Source organism: Nothoprocta perdicaria, unplaced genomic scaffold (genome assembly GCF_003342845.1).
Source record: "Nothoprocta perdicaria isolate Ctin4 unplaced genomic scaffold, notPer1 scaffold_7, whole genome shotgun sequence".
Classification (NCBI taxonomy): Eukaryota; Metazoa; Chordata; class Aves; order Tinamiformes; family Tinamidae; genus Nothoprocta; species Nothoprocta perdicaria.
In genome coordinates this window covers 6,379,139-6,400,424 of record NW_020455976.1, presented here as the reverse complement: position 1 = coordinate 6,400,424, position 21,286 = coordinate 6,379,139, and the positions used below count along the sequence as shown (strand labels likewise).

At 47.3% G+C, this 21,286-nt stretch overlaps 1 protein-coding gene across 3 annotated transcripts in view; it reads left to right on the top strand.

Annotated features, from left to right (window-relative positions):
- The window catches only part of AFAP1L2 (actin filament associated protein 1 like 2), a 63,503-nt gene extending 43,022 nt beyond the window's left edge, over positions 1-20,481 (top strand). The window contains exons 5-20 of one of the 3 annotated variants that reach the window (XM_026050586.1): positions 1,869-1,959; positions 4,290-4,373; positions 5,941-6,146; positions 6,566-6,745; positions 7,622-7,711; positions 8,766-8,850; positions 10,113-10,217; positions 10,841-11,052; positions 12,748-12,893; positions 13,459-13,570; positions 14,311-14,547; positions 14,639-14,831; positions 15,215-15,382; positions 16,831-17,012; positions 17,658-17,786; positions 18,757-20,481. In XM_026050586.1, coding sequence (XP_025906371.1) covers positions 1,869-1,959; positions 4,290-4,373; positions 5,941-6,146; positions 6,566-6,745; positions 7,622-7,711; positions 8,766-8,850; positions 10,113-10,217; positions 10,841-11,052; positions 12,748-12,893; positions 13,459-13,570; positions 14,311-14,547; positions 14,639-14,831; positions 15,215-15,382; positions 16,831-17,012; positions 17,658-17,786; positions 18,757-18,783 — 2,247 coding nt within the window. In that variant the 3' untranslated portion in view covers positions 18,784-20,481. The remainder of the gene's footprint in view (positions 1-1,868; positions 1,960-4,289; positions 4,374-5,940; positions 6,147-6,565; positions 6,746-7,621; positions 7,712-8,765; positions 8,851-10,112; positions 10,218-10,840; positions 11,053-12,747; positions 12,894-13,458; positions 13,571-14,310; positions 14,548-14,638; positions 14,832-15,214; positions 15,383-16,830; positions 17,013-17,657; positions 17,787-18,756) is intronic. The other 2 variants (XM_026050588.1, XM_026050587.1) reach the window with 2 other exon arrangements.
- Positions 20,482-21,286: the final 805 nt, after the last annotated feature.

The window sequence follows — 21,286 nt, the reverse complement described above, 5'->3', positions numbered from 1 at the left end:
CAGCACATGCTCTTTGACCTACGAGGGAGACAAAAGAAGCCCACGCCTTTAGGGAAAGAGGAGAGGAAAAATAACTTCTGGGGCAGCTGAGGCCCAGTCCCACCTAGTCCCTGTTGGCTTCCATTGTCTGTGGGAAACAAAACAGAGCAGGTCCTTCCCCCATCCCTTCCCTGACACTGGTTGGACGATGTCAAAAAAAAAAAAGGCAACAACCCAACAACCCACAGCATTTCTTTGTTTAGGTAACTTGTTTATGGCTGCAACACAATGTGAGCTGGCTGCACACGTGAGGCTACCACAGATGGCAATTGCAGACAGGTTCCCCGGCCAGGAAAGGGGTTTAGCAAAGCTCTGGAGCGGCTGGATTTATTGTTATTTCTTTAACACATCAGGGCAAGGTCTCAGTGCTTTTAAGAATTCGGAGACAAGTGTTTTCTGACAGTGTGTCCTCTATGGCTCTGGAAAGCAAGAGGAGAGTCTGCTTCCCTCCCTGGAAGAAGGTTTCATTGCAAGATACCGGCCCTTTGCAAAGCTCCTTGGATGTGTGGGATTTGAGGGGTGCCTGGAGCTGCCTGGAGTCTGATGGGCTCAGTTGATGTCGCCTTTGTGGGCAGTTATTGACCAGAAAGTCTTTTTCTTTCGTCAAAGCTTCCTTTGTGTTTCTGGTAGGTCCGCAGTACTTTTTGGTGGCAACATGCTGGGCAGGAGGGGCAGCTTTGAACCTGCATTTCCTGGTACTGCCATGACTTGCAAAGGGATTGACCTGCCTTCGGCTGCTCCATATCTCGGAGATGCGGATGCCCAACCAGCCCCTCTTGTGCAGGGCGCCCGGAGCGTCTGTGGGGGCAGCCAGGAAGGAGCATATATGATCCATAACCTTCAATGGGTTTATGTGGATCGTGATCAGAATCCAGCTTGAGCACCTGCAGAACACGGATAACAAACACCGTTATCTGATGACCAAGGGAATGATTTTAAGTGGGTGATGAGAGGGTGACCTCACTGAGGCCTGGTGGGGATGGTATGGTTGGGTGGTGATGGGTGAGATATGATCCCATAGTTTGTGGAAACAGCGTAATCCTGGGCTCATCCTGCTGTGATCTCCAACTCTGTTATCTAACATTCGACAGCCACATGAATTAATTGAAAAATATAAAGCTTGTTTCTTAGCTTCTGTTTTTTTTTTTTTTTTCTTTGCCTTGTGTGCTGGTATTTCCAAAGGATCAAGGCACTGTTTTCCTGCCAGTTCTTGCTTGTGTTTAGGGAGGGGTTTGGCAGGCACCACAGGGATTTTCCAGCTCTGGACTCTTTTCAAAGGCTTGTTTTCCATCAGTGTTGTTTATCTATTTCCTTCATTTTTTTGTTCAGAGCACAATTAAAGATTCCTTATATAGTTCCTAAAACAGATTTTTAGATATTGGTTTCTTACCAGCAAGGGACTCTGAGGTACAGTGACTGTTCAGACTATAACTTCAGCATAGCCAGGATTGCACCAAAAATCTTCAGTTCTGATTCTCTCCTAACATTCTCCATAGTGTAGATCATCGTCCCCAGCTTAGCAGGAATCCATAGGGCAGGAAGAGCTCCTCTTTCACAGCGAGACCCATGGGCCAGAATTGCTGCTTATTATCCCAGTTGATCCTCCCAGGATTTTCAGAAAAAAATTAAAGAAAAGCATATTTATGGTACATTATATGGTGGGTGCCAAGCTCCTTTTTGCTTAAACTACCTGCATACTGGAATCCTTTACCAGTCTAATACTCTCTTTATTCCCTTGCAACCTGTTCATGCTTAAGAAAAAAATCACATTGTTTTCAAGCATCTGTCTTTACCTAAAATCATACTTCTCTTATTTGTTTGCTCTGCAGATTCCAGAAACAAAACAACCTTTGGTCCCCAAGATTGAATCCCCAGAAGGCTATTACGAAGAGGCTGAGCCATATGACATCTCTGTAAATGGTATATCACAGCTAACTGTCCGAGGGGGGTTGAGTGGGATAGAGATTGCTGCTGGCTTGGATGAGAGAAGGTGGAGAGTCCCCATGGCCGAGGTGAAACGTGCTGGTTGGTGCACAGGAGAGGTTGGCCTGGAACTTCCCACTCTGTATTTATGTGCCAGCTTGGCTGTGCTAAAGTGGTCCAGGGTTTTACTGAGGGGTCTGTAGGGCACAGCTGTGACAAGCAGCAGGACAGGTTTTGTCTCCACAAATTCCAATTGTATTGGAAGTCTTGGCTGGCAGGATCGATAACATGGAGCCTAGCTTAAACCTGTGTTTTCTTGGTAACCTGTTGCTCTGAGATGCACATATATTTATCTGTGGTTCACTGAAATGCAGGCCAGTTAGATTCCTAAGGAGCTGAGAGATCAGAACCCTGCAAGAGTGGTAGGAAAAGCGCAAATGATGGCAGTGCTGTCAAAATAAGGCAGTTTTGGGTGCTGAGGGTACTAAACAACTAACTAAACAACAAACTATTAATGGTAGTTTGACCACCTGGTTTATATTTTACAAATATAAATGTGCAGGGTGATGCTACTTACCATGAGCAATAGCACTTTGCCTTTGCACTGAATCTACTGCTGGCTGTACTTTAAATAAGGATATTTTGGATATTCTGATAAAACCAAACCATATTCAGGAGGACCCAGGAGGAGAATCTGGGAGCTCATAGGGAGAAAAACACGAGGGAACAGTCCGTGCTAGCACTCTGTTCCCCCCTGGTTTTGGAGCCCCTTGCTGGTAGATCTCGGGTCCCACAAGGATCCTCCTCTCGTTTACTAGGAAAGGGGCAGGGTCTGAACACTACTCCCTACTCACCAGCTGCAGAGGCTTTGGGGTGGAAACAAATCCCAGCATGAAATGAGAGCCCAGTTAGATCTGGCTGCTGCTCTGCACTTGCATCTTAAGGCTTTTTAAATGAAATGCTTTGATTTCTTAGCTCAGTTCCAGCTGTTCAATGAATGCCAGGCACCACTGGACACGAGGTACAGCCCTGACCAGTACTGTGGCAGTGAGAAGAGACATGAGCCTCTAAAGGAAACAACTGGAAGCCTTGGGTTGATTGATTTTGTTGCTGAGAGTCTCCATATTTTAGGATTTGGGTTTATTTTTCTTTGGTAAAATCCTGTTTGGAGCGCTTCCTTGGAGTGAATGAGGTGATGCAGGGGTAGAGCGAAGCAGTTGGTGCCCTTGTTTGACTCAAGAAATCGGAGCCGAAACCTGTTGGCTTGTGAGTGAGACCTCTAGGTCTTGGTTCCACCCACTTGCCACTGGTGTAACCAGTACGAAACTGGAATCTCCATTCTCTCCCCTGTGCCTTATTAGACGGTGACAGCATCCTTGGATCTGTCTGATATGATGTGATCCTTTTTGCTACCAACCACCTTGAGTTCTTAGCATACCTGATGTTATTAAAGGGCAATTCCTAACATGTACCAGTTTGCCCAAGCTTTTTCTAGCCAGATATGCTAAAATATGACCCCACTAACCATCCAAGCCCTGTGTGCTCCCCCTGCATCTCCCAGCCCTGCAAGCTGAGTCAGAAAGAGTCAGGCAGTGTAGGGAGCCATAGTGTGAGCCTTGGAAGACACCCACACATCTCCAAACAAATGGGTGCAGTAAAATTAAACAAAAATAGGAACATTAGTGAAATTAGTGAATTTACTGCCAGGAAAAGACATCAAAGCAACCCCGCAGATGGGCTGAAAAGACAGAAGTTGTGCAGCATCGGAGGACGAGTGCGAAACAGTATAGCAAGCCGTGGTTGGACTAAAATGAACTGGGGCAGGCAAGGCTGTTGGGTCTCGGGGTCCCTCTTTCATCATCAGGATTCCCTCCTCTCCTCCGAGGATACCTCTGCCCTTTCTTTTCCAGTGTCAGTGGTTGCTGCTGCCTCCCTTTGCTGCTGGGCTGCAAGGTGCTCAGCGCTTTGCCTTGCCCTCCCGTGCTGCCTTTGTGCAGTTGAAGGGTGCCATGAGAAGCAGAGGGAAAACACGACGTGAGGGAAAACTGCCGCCTGAGCAATAATTATTCCAACCGAAAACATTCCTCAGCCCGGCCTAATTTGAATTATGGTGATGATTGTTTTTCTAAAAGCATCTGTCTTGTTCAAAAGAGCTGGTTGAAGCTGTCTCCTGGCCCCTCGTTGCTCTTTGAAGTCTCGCTGTACAATGTGCTCCTTCATCGACACGGGAGCGTGGGCCTGGGCGAGACTGACTCACCTGTTCTTCCATGTGTTTATCTGTGGCTTTCTCTCCTTGTCTCCCTTTCTCTTTCCTTTTGCCTGTGCAGGTCTTTTTGCTAGGCTTGCTGCGGCTGGACCGAGGCCAGCGGTGCAGGTTACTGAGGGTGTTATTTATGCCACAATAACGATGGGTATGGCATGTTTCCAAAATCTGACGTGCCCTTTTTTTGGTTTTGTCATTTTGTTGTTATTGTTGTTATTCTTTTTAATTAGAGTTTTAGCAAAGATAGTTGGATGCCTCCCGCTGGCATTGCCCACTGGAAAGGGCATGGAGAGTAACCACCTCTCCTCTCTGTCCATCCTTGCTGCGTATACAGAGGGCAGGTTTTGTTGTTTGCTCTGCCTCCCCTTGCTCAGGATAGCAACGAAGGGAACTTCCTTGGCCCCTGCTCCCCCATTTACAGCAGCTCATGTGGAGCTGAGCCTGGTAACGGCAGCTGTATTGACAGGTAGTGGCTCAGCGAGCACTGCAGATGCTCTGCAGTATATTGATCAAATTACTCAGTAACCTGTGGGAAGTTCCAACAGGAAAGCAGCATGGTGGATCCACATAAGGACATCTCAGAACATGTCTGAGACCCTCCTGGGTGTTTCTGTTTCAAAACCCTGTCTGGTTCCCAGCTAGTTTCCAAGTATCATTTTGCAGTGCTGACAACTCTAGGAACTCTAGAATTCTAGTCTTGAGAGGTGCAAGAGCCTGTTGAGGAGCAGTCTGGGGAAATGGGGAGGGAAGAGTGAGCATCAGTGCAGAGTGAGTCAAGGGATTCCTGTATCCATGAACAGGAGACTCCAGGAGAAACACTTTCTGGTTTTGCAAGATGTGTCATCTCCTGAGGCGGTTGTGGCTGATGCACAAAAAAACGCAGCCAAGGCCCATGCTATCAGTATGGAAGAAATGTATTGCTTCCCCAGAAGAAAGGAGACAGCCCGAGGCCTAACGTCTAGGTGAGGGGCACCAGAGACAACCAGAAGGAGCAAAGACTTCCAGTTGCTCTGTATTGATTAAAGAGGAAGTTTTAAAAGTCATGATGAATTTAAGATTTGCTCTTCAGTGAAGTTCCTAATGCTTTTTTTCTTTTCCTCAACTTTTTTTTTCCTCTTTTTATTTTCCATTAATCTGATAATATTAGTTTTGTGCAGATATTTAAGTTCTGATGAGAATCACTTCAAAGCCCCTTGCTGTCCATTAGATGCTGTGTAGCAAGATCTGTTAGCCCAGAATGGAAAAGAGGAATGACGTCCCAAATATAATAGATCATTGCTTGTTGCATGGCCTTGCAAATATCATTATTACTTCTGACATTCAGAGGACACGGGCTGATTGTAGCTTGCAATTGCCTTAAAAATGTTGAGTATTTGTCTTGGAGAGGAAAGTATTTTGGGGGGAAAAAGCAGCAAACAGCAGAAGATGTCTAAAGGGATGTTCTCAAACTGGTGAACAGCTGGGAGATGTCTGTTGAGTGTTTGCTAATTGAGACAATTAGGCTCAAAATGTTGCAGTGAAATTAATTTTGGACCAGAAAGGAGAAAGAAATTTATATGAATTATTTTCCTGTTGATCATGCTGCTGTAGCAAATCTTCAGAAGATACATCTCTGCATGGGGAGCATTTGCATGTGTGAGCATGGCTGAGGCAAGGATTAGGCCCAGAATTAGCCTGGAAATGTGCTTAGTGCTAAAGATTTACTTTTGTTGCAGAAGATGGTGATGCAGTTAGCAGCTCGTACGAATCTTACGATGAAGAAGAGAGCAGCAAAGGCAAGTCAGCGACCCACCAGTGGCCATCCACCGAGGCCACCATTGAGCTGATGAAGGATGCCCGCATCTGTGCATTCCTGTGGAGAAAGAAGTGGCTGGGACAGTGGGCAAAACAGCTGTGCGTTATCAAGGACACCAGGTTGCTGGTGGGTAAAAGCCTCCATTTCCTGCCTAAGACAACCTGTTTTCTTGAGCTGACGAGGGAAGTGCTGCCTCGGGTCATGTTAACCAGCTATCAAAAAAAAAAATCCTTTAGAAGTAAGACTTAAAAAAATGTCTAAGGAACTCAAGAATCCCATTTCCATTTTCTGAAGTGATGTGGGTATGGGGCTGCTGAGGGTCAAGGGACACAAGGGCACGTCCGTGGCCAAATTTCTGAGATATTTAGATGCCTGTAGATTGTGCCTGATAAACATGCTCACGTGATTAAGCAGAAGGGATGCATGTGCATGTGGTTAATCTCTTAATGCAGGTGGTTGCACTGAGCACTTCTAGTTCATGCTAGCAAGCAGGAGGAAAGCTTTCTGATCAGTCTCTTATTTGACCTCTCTCCCTCTTACCTCAGTGTTACAAGAGCTCCAAAGACCACAGCCCTCAGCTCGATGTGAATTTGCTGGGCTGCACTGTCATTCACAAGGAGAAGCAAGTGAAGAAGAAAGAGCACAAGCTGAAGATCATCCCTGCGAATGCCGACGTCATCGTGCTGGGGCTGCAGAGCAAAGACCAGGCAGAGCAGTGGCTCAGGGTCAGTGGAGCCCCTGCACTTGCTCTACCTGGCTCTACGTGGTGTGAGGGCTAGCAGGGGGTGGTGGTCCAAGTGCTCTATGGCCGTGATGTGTGAGATGTGGGGAGGCAGGGGACATGTGGCCTGGGCACAGCATGGCACTAGCACAACTCTGCTCTTTCTGGAGCACAGCCTGACTGGCTCAGAGCATAGGCAGCACAAGCCAGTGCCTCTTTTGACCCATCTGGGCCAAGTTAGCCCTTGAAGCTTTTGTACATGAAGAAGGTAGCGAAGAACATGGCATTGAAATTCTGGCTGTTGGAGAAGGCAACATCACGTTGCTCAATCTGTGAGAAGAATAGGTAACCAGAGAAAGTGGCTTTTGAAAGAATCCTCTGGAGTTATGTTTTTGGTCTCTCTCTGCTAATACAAAGGGAAAGTAAGAAAGGAGTTGGAGGGAGGAATTGTGAGGGGCCCTACATGCCCCGGTTCCTATGCAGGGTTGTGCATCTCTCAGAGATGTTCATCTGGCTAAATGCCCAGGGCTTTGCTCGGCCTCCATACCTCAGCCCTGTCCTGAGCACTGTGGCTCTCTTCCTCATTACGATCTCATCTACAAGCCCAACACTTCATTTTCATGCCCTGGGTTAGCTGTCTCCTGCAGCTCTGTGCTGTTCACAGGAGGCTGCCGAGGGGCTGCCCACCCCGACCAGCAATCCACCTCCAAGCTGCAGTGCTGTAACATGGCACAGTGGGGAGGGTTGCCAATTTTGCCTGTGTCTCCCAGACTGCTGTGGTTTTGCCTCTTTTTTTGGGGATGTGAGGAAGGCAGGGGGTCAACTATTGGTTCTGTTAACCTGACTTTATTCACAGGCTCTGGCTTTGTCTTCTGCTCAGGTCATCCAGGAGACAAGCGGTCTGCAGTCCGAAGGAGGCAGTGAAGGCAACCAGTACATCCCAGATTCCCAGCGTCTTTGTTACCCAAAGGTACATCCTGTCTCCACAGAGAGAAATGGCACTTTTGGTGGTACTATTTCTCCCTGCTGCTGTAATAAATAACATTCAGAGTTGTCAGTACAGTAATTTTATCTGGTCAGAGCCTGATGCAAATGTAAACCAAACTGATTGTGCTGAAAGGAGCTTTACTGGAACAATCTTAATTTTCCTTTGCAGCCTTAATTTGGTTGCAACATTTTTCCCCCAAAACTGACTCAGCACTTGGACTCTCACATGCACAGGGAGTGGCTGCTATCTCATCCAGCAGAACAGTTGTGCTGACCAGGAGTCTTCTGAAAGGAGAATAAACCGTTGGATGCAAGGGCTTGAGTGCTTTCTAACTCAGGTTAAAGTGTTTCTCCCCTGGGGGCAGCTTATAGCAAAACAGTCAGAGGAGAAAGAAATCTTCATAAGCCTCTGGTGACCACCTGAAATTCCTGTGCTCGCCCTCATCTCATGACATGAGGACTTGCAGATGCCCCTGGCCAGGCTGCAGGGCAGCTCGGGGCACAGAGTCAGGGTGGGCAGCGCCGGGGCGAGCGCGCCCAGGGTGCTCTGCGTGGGGGACAGTCACAGGAGCAGCGGGATGTGCCCAGCAGGAGCACACACTGGTAAAGCTGGAGGTCTTGGTGAAAGCAATGGAGAAGGTGGGAGCTACCATTTAGGAGGAAGAGGTGCTAAGAAACACAGAACTCCAGAGATGCAGCTTAGGGGAGACCCTGAGCTCATGTAAGTCATGAAAGGCTCAGGGATTTCAGTGGAAAGACACTGATTTCTGCTGGCTGGAGTCTTCTGCCTGCATGTTTGGCATCTGCACATATGGTGTATTTTGGGGTGAGCATCATTTGTGGCTCTGTGAGTCTTCCTGTGATGTGTGCATGTTTATGATCCCAATTCTGTACCACATCTAGCTTTACTAGCATCAAGTTTTAAGCCTTGGATTGCCTTATCTTGCTGCCAGAAAAGAATTTCCTTGCTGGCACTTGCTGTGTGAAGATGGGTTACACAAATCTCTGCAGAGCTCATGTGTGGTGGTTGTTAACAGGTAGAGCTATCCGAGAGGTATTCTGCAGCCTCAGAGAGTGGGAGCAGCACAGATGGACACCCAGAGACAACTGAAGCGAAAGATGGTAAAAAAAAAAAAGGGGGGGGGGGGGGGGGGGGGAGNGGGGAGATGAAAACTAGGCCACTAACCCTGCTGGGAATGAGGGTTTCTGTAGCTTCTGCACAACTGCCACCTGTCTTTCCTGTACCCGAAGCTGATCTGATGCACAGTGAAAACTACATGTGAATTTACTGTCTGTATACTTGATTTCAGAGCTTTTTCCCCGATGAAGTGGCAGGGGGATCGTGGGTGTTCTCAGCACTTACAGAACGAGCATAGGGCTCAGTAGGCCTGGGTGTGATGCCCAGCCCCACCTCATAGCTCCTGTGCAACTCTGGGCAAGGCACTTTGGGGCAGTTTTGGATAGCATAAGTGCTGTCCAAGTCACCTCTGCAGAGCAAATTGAAGTACATAGATAAATAAAAAATAGACCATCATACCAGGCCATCTGATTCTAGGATTTAAATGGGCAGGTAAGTACGTTAAAAGAGGAAGTACTCCAGTAGAAGGATGATGGGGCCCATCTACGTATCAGAGAGGGACGGATTTATGCTAAGGACTTAATATACTGCAAATTTCCTGGCCCAACAGATGGACCCAGGCTGCTGAATCCTTCTGCTTTAGGATTACGTAATTTTGTTGTGATAGAGATAAATTAAATCTGAACTACAAAAAAATCAAACTTGATTTCTCACCAGAATTTCTTGATTATGACACAGCTACAATCATGTTCACACACTGACCGATAGTCCTGCCTGGTGTGTAAATGCTGAAGAGGCTGTTTGCACATAGGCTTTTGCCCTCCCTACATGAAGTCTGTCTTTTAAAAAGGAAAAGAACTATTTGAAGACAGTAAATATTTATGGGCAATGATTTGTTCTCATGTAAGAAAATGAAGGGAGATGAGCACCCGCAGAGCAAGACCTATGCAGATAGTCTTTCCACAGCTCCAACCACGACCGGTGTTTTTTGGCACTAACCCAAATTTTAAAGTAATGTGAGCTAAGTGTCTTGCTCTGCTATATGATTCTGAGAAAATGACTTAGATATCTGAAATTAATGGTGCTAAAGAGCTATGCTTTCTTGCTCATCATCTCCTGTGCTACTACATGCCCTGAGTTGCAGGTTTGCAACTTTGCAAGATCCCACCTGCAAGGTACCTGCAGTGCTGCTTGGTACATGACCCCAGTGCGGGCAGCTCCAGGGCAGGACATCCAGCTGGGACAGCAGGCTGCATGGCTGGGAGTCAGAGGAGCTGTCCCCAAGTCTCTCTGTTTCTTTTGTTAGTCAAGAAGAAGGGAACAACTGGCCTAAAACTAAGCAACTTGATGAACCTTGGGAGGAAAAAATCCAGCTCCATGGACAGCCCAGAGAGATCTCTGGAGACTTCAAGTAAGTGACAGCATGCACCCCACGCAGTGACTTGTCTCAGGGATGGATCTTCATGTGCAGTGAGAGCTGACTAGTCATCATCTCACCTGCTACGTACGTGCTCCAAGTTGCCCTGCTGGGGGAGGGATAAAGGCTACAGTCCACCCAGTCCCGTCCAGTAAATCCATGCAGATCATGGTACCTCTTACATGTTAAAGCGACTGTATTGCTTGCAAAGGAAGAGCTTGCAGGTTTGCCAAAGGAGAAGGGTGAAGAACATGAGATGTACACAAGGACCAAACGCTGCTCTTTCTGGAGATCAGCCCAGGGTGTAGAATTCAGCAAAGAGATAGTTGTGTGGGCAGACTGGAGTTCATCTTCTGGGACAACCTTTGCCCAATTATCTGCAGCCAGCTTGCTGCTCCAGATCTGACTGGAATTTCAAGCAACCTATTTTGAACATACTTTCCCTCATTTTTATATGGCCTAGGGCATATTTTTGCTGTTTACTGCTGCTTGACTTTGTGTTCCCAAGTGATCCCAGAACTAGCTTACTAGTCAAACATCCTCATATGTGAAATGAGTTTGGATTTCTCTGGTAATGGGGCTGAAAGCCTGATTATGTGGTCTGTGCTTGCTTGCAGGTTACCTGAATGTGCTAGTGAACAGTCAGTGGAAGTCCCGCTGGTGTCACGTAAAAGATGGTCACCTCCATTTCTACCAGGATAAGAACCGAAGTAAATTGGCTCAACAGCCCCTGAGTTTGGCAGGTTGTGAAATTATCCCAGAGCCAATCCCTGATCATCTGTATTCCTTCCATATCCTGCACAACGGGGAAGAACGGGTCACTCTGGAGGTAGGGTATTTTTCTCTTAGCCAGCTTTGCTTCTAGGATGGGTAACCAGTATGGTTCTCCAGAGAAGCCCTCAATCCAGCAAAGCAGAACCTGAAGCAAAGGACTTTGGTTCATCTGGCTTTGGTCACTCAGATCATCTCCAGCCTATGCTGCTGGTCCAGGCTGCTTCTGATGCTGGCATCTCCAGAGGACCATTCAGTCTTCATCTTAGGCACTCATCTTAGGATGGGATGAAGGGTCCTCTGGAGGTGCCCATCTCTCTCCACTGGCTATAGGATAACCTTGGAAGATTAAGTTATATGGGACACATACTAGATGGCTTATGTGAAGTGAGAAGTATCCCACTGAAGGGATTTAAGACTGGGACTAAGAGGAACAGACAGCCTTTCTTTTATCTTGTGAAAATGGAGATGCAAAGTTCATGGAGATGCAAAGTTCATGGATGTGTCCCACTTAAGGCAATCAGAGATTTTCCCTTGGAAGTGCAAGTGAATTCACCTCCATCTCTTACTTTCCTTTGCCTGCATTCAGGACTGTTTAATCTTAGTTCTCGCTAACGACAGCGTGATTGTAGTAGGAGGTGGACAATGTGAGCAATTTCCTGTGTTTTTCCAGTGGGTGGAATATTTACAGCTAAACAACTGACTTCAAGTGCCATCCATGGAAGGTGTTTTTGTTTAGCTTGTGAATCAAATTATGTCCCAGGTCCAAGAAATTTCACCTAATGACAGACGTGAAAGGAGATGCTGGGAAAATTTACATTTTGTGAATGGGAGAAACTACATCTTGTTAGGATATCAGGCTGAATGTACAGGCGGAGCGGCTGGCTGACTTCCCAGCACTAAAGTTTGTGCTAAATAAAACAAATTGGAAGCTTAAAATATACTTTCCAGTTTAGTATTCACTTGCCCTGAACTGTATTTTCTGTTTCCTGGTAAAACTCCTAAAATCAAAGCAAAACACATGGGCATCAGCCCAGTTCTTTCTTGCTTCAGGTAGAAGTAATTTGCTACCAGGAAGTACATGTGGCTGTTTGCTAGAGCTAGCTTCAAGGCAAAATCTCAACTCATAATTTTGCATACCCCAAAATGTCAGACTCTTGCCCTGCACCTGGGAATTTGGTTTTGACCATGTTAAAGGTGAGGGATCTCGTCAAAATTCTTCTCTGATCACACTTCAGAATTCTTCCCTTGCCTTCTCATTGTGCAAACACCTGCAGAACAGTTTTGGCTCTGACATGAGGGACTTAACAAGCAATCTGAGATGTCCTTGTATGTCTGTGTTTGGAAGTCACACTACTGCACTCTACTGGTACAGAATAAAAATGTGCTCTTTCCTCTCCAAAAATGACTCACTTAACACATCTGCAGCCAGGGAGAGAAATTTTTTTCAGTTGTGTAGGCAGCTGAGTCACCATTGAAAGAAAAGTGAAGAAATGCATTTAGAGATCTTCCACGTTTGCAAATCAATCCCACACATGGAGCAGAACTCTTTCTTTCCTTTTTAACTTTAAAACAAAACAAAAGAAAACCCTTGCTGTTAGACTTAATTTAAAAATGCTGCAGTTCTCCTTTCTTCTTGCAGGTCACGAGGACTGTCAGCTTACTTCCCTACCTTGGGCTTAGTAAGCACTAACCTTGCTAGTCCAGGAAACTGCCATTGCAACATGTAATGATCTATCTGGTCACCTTGTAGGCCAAGTCCTCGGAGGAAATGGGCCATTGGCTGGGCCTTCTCTTACTGGAGTCAGGTTCAAAAACAGACCCGGAGGAATTTACCTATGATTATGTGGATGCTGACCGAGTTTCCTGCATTGTAAGCGCTGCAAAGAACTCCTTCTTGTAAGTCATAGTAGTAACGTTTGGTCTCTGAGTGGGTGGCAGAAGCTGGTGGAAGGGGAAACAAGCCAGATGCAAAAGGAGGGACACCAGAAGCTGGCTGCAGAGGAGATGATGTACCTTGTGTCAATGCTGAAGCCTCAGTGAGCACTTGTTGTCTGAGGGTAGCTGTAGCTGCCGTGGGGCTTGGGGTATGTGTCCAAACTGCTCTTGTGAGGGACACCTTGATGGGTCCAGGCAGCTAGCTGGGGGTGCAGAGCTGCTGGGCCACTGCAGCAAGCTAAACACCTCGGTGCAGTGCTGCAGGAAGGCTGGGCAGGAATGGAGAGAGCCACAGGGAAAGGCTGCTTCTTTCCCACCAATGCTGCGTGATGCAAAACAAGAGCAGTGGTCACATTGCTGCGTGGCTCTTCCTTTCCTCTCCTGCATTTGGCCACGTAGCCCTGTGCAGACCTCAGGACTCCTGTGCACAGGCTGATGTGCCGGTGGAGAGCCCTGTATTTAGCCTGCCACAGCCATGCAGCAAGAGAGGTCCCTATTGATAGGATGTCCTGCTGACTCTTCACAGCTTAATGCAGAGGAAGTACTCGGAGCCCAACACCTATATTGACAACCTGCCAAAAGGGAGGACTCAGCAGGAGGAACTCTATGACGATGTGGACCTGCCCGACGTGCATGGGGTAAGGTCTCACAGCTGCAGCACCCAGCAAGCTTGCAGGGAGGCTTGTGGCCTGGGGAGAGTCTTGCTCCAGCAGTGAATGGGAAGGTTTTTCCATAGCCACAAACAGCTTGTGAAAAACGGGAATTCCCAGCCTGTGGGGAAAATCCAGGCTTTTGCAATGGGGCAAAGGTAGGTGCTGATGAGGAACTGCTGGGGAGGATGTGGAAGTTCTCCAGGGGAAGCTGTGGAGGAATCCTTAGTAAGTGAGCTGAGATAAAATTTCACAAAGTCTGCAAACAGTGAAAGTTGGTAGTAAGATAAAGAGGGATGAAGACAGAGCTGTCAGTGAGTGACACAGATTGTTGGTGATTGTGGGTTGTTTGGAGGCCATTCCAACAAAATTCCTTCCGGTGCATGGTCCCATGTATAAGGACAAGAAAGGCAGGCCATGGGCAGAGAAGATTCCCATGGGGAAATGCAAAGGGTCTGGCAAGGGACTTCTGTAAGTACGATAACATGAGACCCTAGGGAGATGCTGGTGCAACCTTTGGAAAGATCTACTGAAGACAGCAGCAGACTTCCCTTTAGTAAACTGAAAATTCCTGTAAGAAATGACTTGGAGAATGGGGTTCTTGTTCCTTGATCACTTAAGAGTTTATGGAAAATATCCTGGATTATCTGAGACAATAGTGCTCTCAAATGAGACTTAGCTCGTACCTCTGGATGCAGCAGGCCCCCTCAACCTTCTCCTTTTTGCAGGAAGTACCCAAGAGTGAAAACAAATCTGAAGGGGACCATGACAGAGTGTACCTGGATCTCACGCCAGTGAAATCTTTCCTGCACTGTGCTGGCAAGCAGTCATGCCAGCTTTCACCTCGCAGCTCTCCCTCCTTAGAACGGGCTGCCAACAGGGGCTTAACAGATACTGTACCCGAAACAGCCCTTGTGGCTAAGGAAGATGAACCCTCCAGAAAGACAGTGGAAATCTCGGAGCAGGTACTGTCCAGAGTTGTGGTCCAGGACCACCAGCAGGCTAATTTCCCCTGCCACATTGTGCCATCTCATTGCTCTTCTCTTCTGTTTCCAGAAAAGCCCAGAGAAAGCAGAGCCCGAAGAGCTGCCGCCGAGGACGTCGACCATCAAAATCCAGACGGAGCAGCAGAAGATCGCGTTCCCGCAGGCAGGCCCCGAGATCACGGCCTACACCACGGTGCTGGGCAGCCCTCAGCTGCTGCCTGCACACAGGGACAGGCTGGAGCGGCCCAAGCTGCCACCGCCCAGTGAGTTACTGGGGATCCCATAGGGATCAGGCCATAGGGATCATCCCATCAGGCCAAGGGAGCACAACCTCCCTCGCTGCAGGCTTGGACATGCCAAATGGGAGCTCTGTGTGCCTGGTGGGGGGTCCTCTGCAATGCAAGGAGCTGGAAAGTAGCTGCTACCGGGCACTTCGGTCACCCATTTTAGCTCAGATTAGTGCTTTGCCCTCCAAAGAAAGTAAAAGTGGTGGCTTCAGGTGTAGCTGGGATGTTCCAAGGCATGGTGAGGAGCTGGAGCAGATCTGAGCTTTGCCCTTTGAATCTGGTCTGTGTTTGCACCACACTAGCTTCTGAAAACATTTTTCTTCTCAGATTGAGCTTGTTTTTGTGGACTGTGTTTGCAGCAGCAGCGGTGGAAACCAAGCTGGGCAAGAACAGGACGGAGGCTGAAGTGAAGCGATTCACCGAGGAGAAGGAGCGGCTGGAGAAAGAGAAGGACGAAATCCGAGCCCAGCTCACCCAGCTGCGGAAGGAGAGGCGGGAGCTGAAGGAAGTGCTAGCTGGTGGCACAGGTAGAGCTGGGCAAAAAGCAAAGTGTTGAAATGAGCCAAGGCGGGACTAACGGGAATGCTGGTGGCAGCTTTTTCAGAAGAGACTGCAGAAAATTGATCAGCCTGGGAATAGAAAGGTGCTTGGCAACTCTCACACTATGTACAGGACCACGGGCACATCAACACTGGCCAAGTTGCTAGAGAAATCAGTGCTGAAGTAGCGTTGAATATCTCCTCCTAGCTTGGCCTGTTTTATGCTTTTTCTAATCCTGAAGAATTCCTGAGATTCTAACCTTATTTTTGGATGTTTTATTAGAAATAACTTACCAAGCTTCATTCCAGTAGACGTGGGATCCCTAGTTTAGCCTGTCATTAAAAGTTGCCTTTTTAATTCTTTTTCATCTTCCACTATTTGATTTTCTTTTTAAGATAATGTGGTATCTGAGGAAAATACTGGAAGGAGCAATGTGACATTTTCATTTTCCTACGAAGTAGAGGCACTTGAAATGTGAAGAACCTAGTATATAATACTAAAACATGGAAATTTGCACCTAATTATGCCATAAAATTCAGCAAAATTTTAAGTTATTGTCATGGTCTAGGAACTTAAATAATTGTTTCAGATTCTTTAACTAAGTTTCTGAGACAATCACAAATATATCTTTCAAGATTCTAAACTATAGCTAAGGCAACTAGTATTTTAAATAATTTTAGGTAGTCAAAAGTGTTTGAGACAACTACTATACAAATGTATTTTTTTTTTTTCTTTTTGAAAAACTAAGACTAAGTGAGCTGGGCCTGTTTAGCCTGGAGAAGCGAAGATTGAAAAGGAATCTTATCAATATGTACAAATACCTGAAGGGTGAATGTAAAGAGGATGGAGACAAACTCTTCTCGGTGGGCAGTGACAGGTCAAGGAGTAATGGGTACAAATTGAAACATAGGAAGTTTAATCTCTCTATTAGGAAGCTTCTTTCCTGTGAGAGTGACAGAGCCCTGGAACAGGCTGCCCAGGGAGGTTGTGGAGTCTCCTTCTTTGGAGGTCTTCAAAACCTGCCTGGATGCCACCCTGTGCCCCGTGCTCTGGGTGTCCCTGCTGGAGCAGGGGATTGGACTAGATGATCTCTAGGGTCCCTTCCAACCTCAACCATTGTGGGATTCTGTGACCCAGAGCCACCCTTTGGTCTCTTGTTGTAGCGTCTAGTGAGGTAGAAATATCCCAATATTATGTGTTCTAGGTTAGGTATGCTCAAGGTTTAGGTGTTTATATCACACACACCTCATCTTTGGCCTGGTCCCACTTTGGAAAAGCTGTAAGACAATCCTAGATAGCAGTAGTATATACGGTTTTTCTTGCTCCCTCCTTCCCCTCCTAAGCTCCCCCAAGTCTCTCTTCCCTCACTGCACTGGGAACGTGCCCAGCAGTGGCTCAGCAGGAGCGAGGTACTGAGTTATTCCTGCCTTTCCAGATAAGAGCCTCGAGCAGAGGCTGAAGGAGATAGAAGAAGAGTGCAAAAAGAAGGAGAGCAGGAGGGTGGACCTCGAGCTGAGCCTGGTGGAGGTGAAGGAAAACCTGAAGAAAGCCGAGTCTGGCCCTGTGACGCTGGGCACCGCTGTGGACACCACGCACCTGGACAACGCAGCCCCCAAGGTCGGTGGAGGGAGGACATCCCACCTGGCCAGCCTGGCCCAGGCTTTCACAGAGTGCAGGGCCAGGGGCCTGCTCCTCACCTGCAGAGCCCACGGTTTTGTTTGAACACTGCGTGGGGTAAACAGTCACAATAGGGTGGCTGAAAGGTGGCTGGACTCGGGAGACCCAGCTGTATTGCTCTGTGGGACCTGGAGCAATATGCTCGAGGGTCATGCAGTTCTAGACCCTGCTCCATTAGAGGTACTTGTCTCAAGGGGATTTAGGGGATAATTCCTTTCTGAAGATTTGGTTCCTTTAAAACAGAAATACAATCCTTTCTCTTTACAGAACAGGCAGGAATTATGGCTACATCAAAGACTGAAAGGCCTTCTGAGACATTAAAATAACGTGGGAAAGATAAACTGCGCCTCACCTCTTTGTGAAAGCCTTCTCTATACTTCAGCTTAAGTTCCACAACATGCAAATAAATACACTATAAATGCTACATCGTGGTGTTGTTTCACATTTGCATTTCACTGACTAATGCCTCTCAGTAAAAAAAAGGGGACTGCAGCTCTAACGGTTGAGCTATTTTCTAGAAGGTTGATGAAAGGCAGCAATCATTGTAGTCTGAAGTCATCATAATTTTTATTATTTTTATTGTAGATTCAAGTGAAAACCACCAGTCCAGCAAACAGTGTGGAGAATTCACCAGTCAATTCAGCAACAGCTTTAAAAAACAGGCCATTATCTGTCATGGTGACAGGAAAGGGGACAGTTCTACAGAAAGCTAAGGTAATGTACCATTTTAAACTGAATAAAAATGAGTCTTGGCAAGCTGCTGCTTTCCTGTCACGTAAGGCCATGACGTTGCAGGTTGAGGAAGTCTCATGTCTTCTCTCAGGCTGGGAAGGAGCCAAGACTGAGTAATATCCTTACATCCTGTGCTGTAGCTCATAGCAGGTCAGGCTTGTCGTTCTTCAGTAGGTCTCTTCGATGGGTTGACCTAGCTGCCATTCAAATTAAGAACTGTAAATGTTCTCCTATAAGTGGACCTGAGCCAGGCTCTCTTGTCCATTTAAAGCAGATGGAGTAGATTATAGGTTGAATTTCACTGAAACGGTGGTGAAACCCTGTTCAGATTAACAGCAAGAAAGCTGCAGGAGGGATGGGTTTTATTCACCTGGGAAAACATCTCTGCCTTTCTCAGCCTTTTTTCTATTCCTACCAATGTAAGCCCGAGCTTTGCAGCAACCCTGGTCTCCCAAGGAAGCAGCAGAGCTGTGACAGGGATTTTATTCACTATAGCTTTTACTTCTGAAAATCAGGTATCTCAGCACACCCTGCTTTCAGAAGTTGGCTGTGGATCACCAGTCTCCTCCTGAGTACTCCAGAGTATGTGAATAGTTTGTGTCTCTTGGTGTGCAAGAGAGGTGCAGGAAGACAGACCCAGGGAAGCTCACTGAGCTTTTCTCAACCTCTCCTTCAAGCACCCCATACAAACCTTCAGCCCACCTCATAGTTTCTGCCTGCTTGCCTGGTCTTTTAGCAGTGTCATTGCTGTCTAGTATAAAATCTTCGGTGGAAGTATTACCTATGACTGGGGAGATCCATGAGCCACCTCTCTCTGGACACTGTGTTGGGGAGTCCCGAAACACTCCAGGTGGCAGATGAACATTAAAGCTATTAATACAATAATACACATTAAAGCTATTGCTACCTGACAGCTTTGCCTTTTGACTAATTGATCTTTGGTCTTTGACAGGAATGGGAGAAAAAAGGAGCTAGTTAGAACTACATTTTTCAATGGTAGACTAAAGACTGGAATTGCCCATGCATGGACAAGAAAATTCAATCATCTGGAGACAGAGGTGGGATGTGAAACACAATCGCACGCCTAGCACCTCCTCCACATCGTGTCAACTGTTCAGATGCAACAGTGGAGCTAACAGCTGCCTATACAAATGACCAATCAAGTGATCTTGCTCTTCCCACACAAGTCCCATCAAAAGAGTAACAACCAGTGGCAATCCTTGCATCAAATTTCTAACCCAGTTGATGTAAACAAGAATGTTACTGTACATAGGGATGTTTTGTGTATTTCTACTCTGAAGATTTATCAATGAGTTATTAAGGTTTCTATATTAGTGACAGTAGTGGATTCAGAATGGGCCTTTGCTCTTCTTTATACCCCAATGGTTTTCAATCTGTAAATTGAAATAGTAAATTACAGTCAAATAAAGCCTCCCCAGTCTTGCTGCCTGTCATCATACAGCTGCAGATGATCCAGCCTTCAATCAAGGGCAGGAAGGAGAAACCCAGACTGGAGGGATGGTAGAAACACAAGTGAGAAGCACACAGCAACATGTCCAGTGGGGAGACTCCTCTCAGTTGATAGTGGGGAACTAGACCTATAGATGAAGCAGAGTTTTTTAATCAGTGACCAGATGCTCCATATCATGTACTTATTTCTACAAGGCTACCAACCTGGTGCAGGCTTTCATTTTTCCAGAATATCAAGGAAAATCCTTGCTCATTTTCTAGCTCTGTAAGATGTGTTACAGTCTGTTGGCAGTAAGAGCTCTGGACAAAGGAAGACCTCCTAAACATATGCAGTTAATTTTCTGAAAATACTGAGCTACTTATTCTGAAAATCCTATGAAGGCTGGTACATAAATAGTCGATGGTTGAACCTTTCAGATGGGGAAGCTGCGCAGGATGAGTGCAGGCCCAGAGGAGAGCCCGTGGCCCTATCCAGCCTGCTGAATGTGTCCGATGGGAAAGGGGAGCCCTGGGAGCAGCAGCGTGGGGCAGGGCCGGGCTCAGAGGGGTGCAGGACCTGCTCTAGGAGTGCACAGGAATAGGAGTGAATAGGAGTGAGTCTGAAATCCCTGCACTTTCCCTGGGACTTGTTGTCACCTCTGATAGTCCTCCACCTCTTTCCGTCTTGCAGGCCTGGAATCCAGGCTCAGTAACTGAGCTGACCACTGCAGCTGGTTTCTGCCCTTGCAGAGGTTGGGGCAGCAAAGGAAACCTGCCAGGGATGCACAGGTTGCCCCGGGGGCTCTGTGGGTGCCCTCATGAGCAGTACCCAAAGCCATGATAAGGACAGACAGGGAAAATGCTATTGCTTCCTCACCTCTAACGCATGGCGGCCAGTGCTCCGTGCTGCTCAGCAGAGGGAAAGGTGCTGCTAGGCCCGTTTCATCTGCATGCTTTTACAGTGCTTGAACATCTCTGTAAGGCCTGAGGCACAAGCCAGGCCCAAAGGGATGGTCCTTCTTCTGAAGGACCTGAGTTAGGTACTGAAGCCCAGTTCGTGGGGCAGTGCAGGCCGATGCCTCCAGGAACCACTGGGAGGAGCCAGGAATTTGTGTGGGGAGGCTCTGGGCTCCATGAGGCTCCTGTAGAGCCTGCAAGTGGCCCCAGGCCTGTTCAGAGTAGCCTGGAGGTGAGAAACGTGACCGACCTCCTGCTTGGAAGTATCTGCCGGATCACGGAGTAACGGGCAACCACATGGCAGGAGTTCCTAGGCCCCAGCTGTCAAGGTTGTCCCTACATAAGGTTTGCACACAGGAAAGGCTCTTGCACAAAATCACTGAAACTTCCAGCTCAGGACCCAGGGAGATTTATTCACTGCCCCATGAGGAAGCCACAGACACGGTGAAGTTGTTTTTGTTTCAACACAGCACGGGCTGGCAGGAGAGTCTCTCTCTCTCTCCTAGTGCAACACCCTCCCCATACCATGCATGGCAGCCGTCCTCTGCAGCCGTTGTCCAGACATTTCACAGGAGAATCAAGAGTAATGGATGAGATCTGCTCTGCTTTCCACGCCACAGCCTCTTCACCATCCATGGTCCTGCTGGGATGCCACCACTGGGAAAAATATTGAATACACCCAAGACAAGAAATGTTCAGCAATGTCCTTGTGTCCCCCTTGTTTTTCTAACTCAAGGCATTACCTTTGTTGTAACTGTGACCTATAAAGTGGCTCTTTAGAGGTTTTTTATAATAAAATGTTGGGTATATTATGTTACTAGTGTATTTTAATTTGTAACGAGGCTTATCACAGAATGGTTGAGGTTGGAAGGGACCTCTAGAGATCACCTAGTCCAACCCCTGTGCTCTAGCAGGGGCACCCAGAGCACGGGGTACAGGGCGGCATCCAGGCCGGTTTTGAAGACCTCCAGAGAAGGAGACTGCACAGCCTCCCTGGGCAGCCTGTTCCAGGGCTCTGCCACACTCACAGGAAAGAAGTTCCTCCTCACCTGGAGATGGAACTGCCTAAGCTAAAC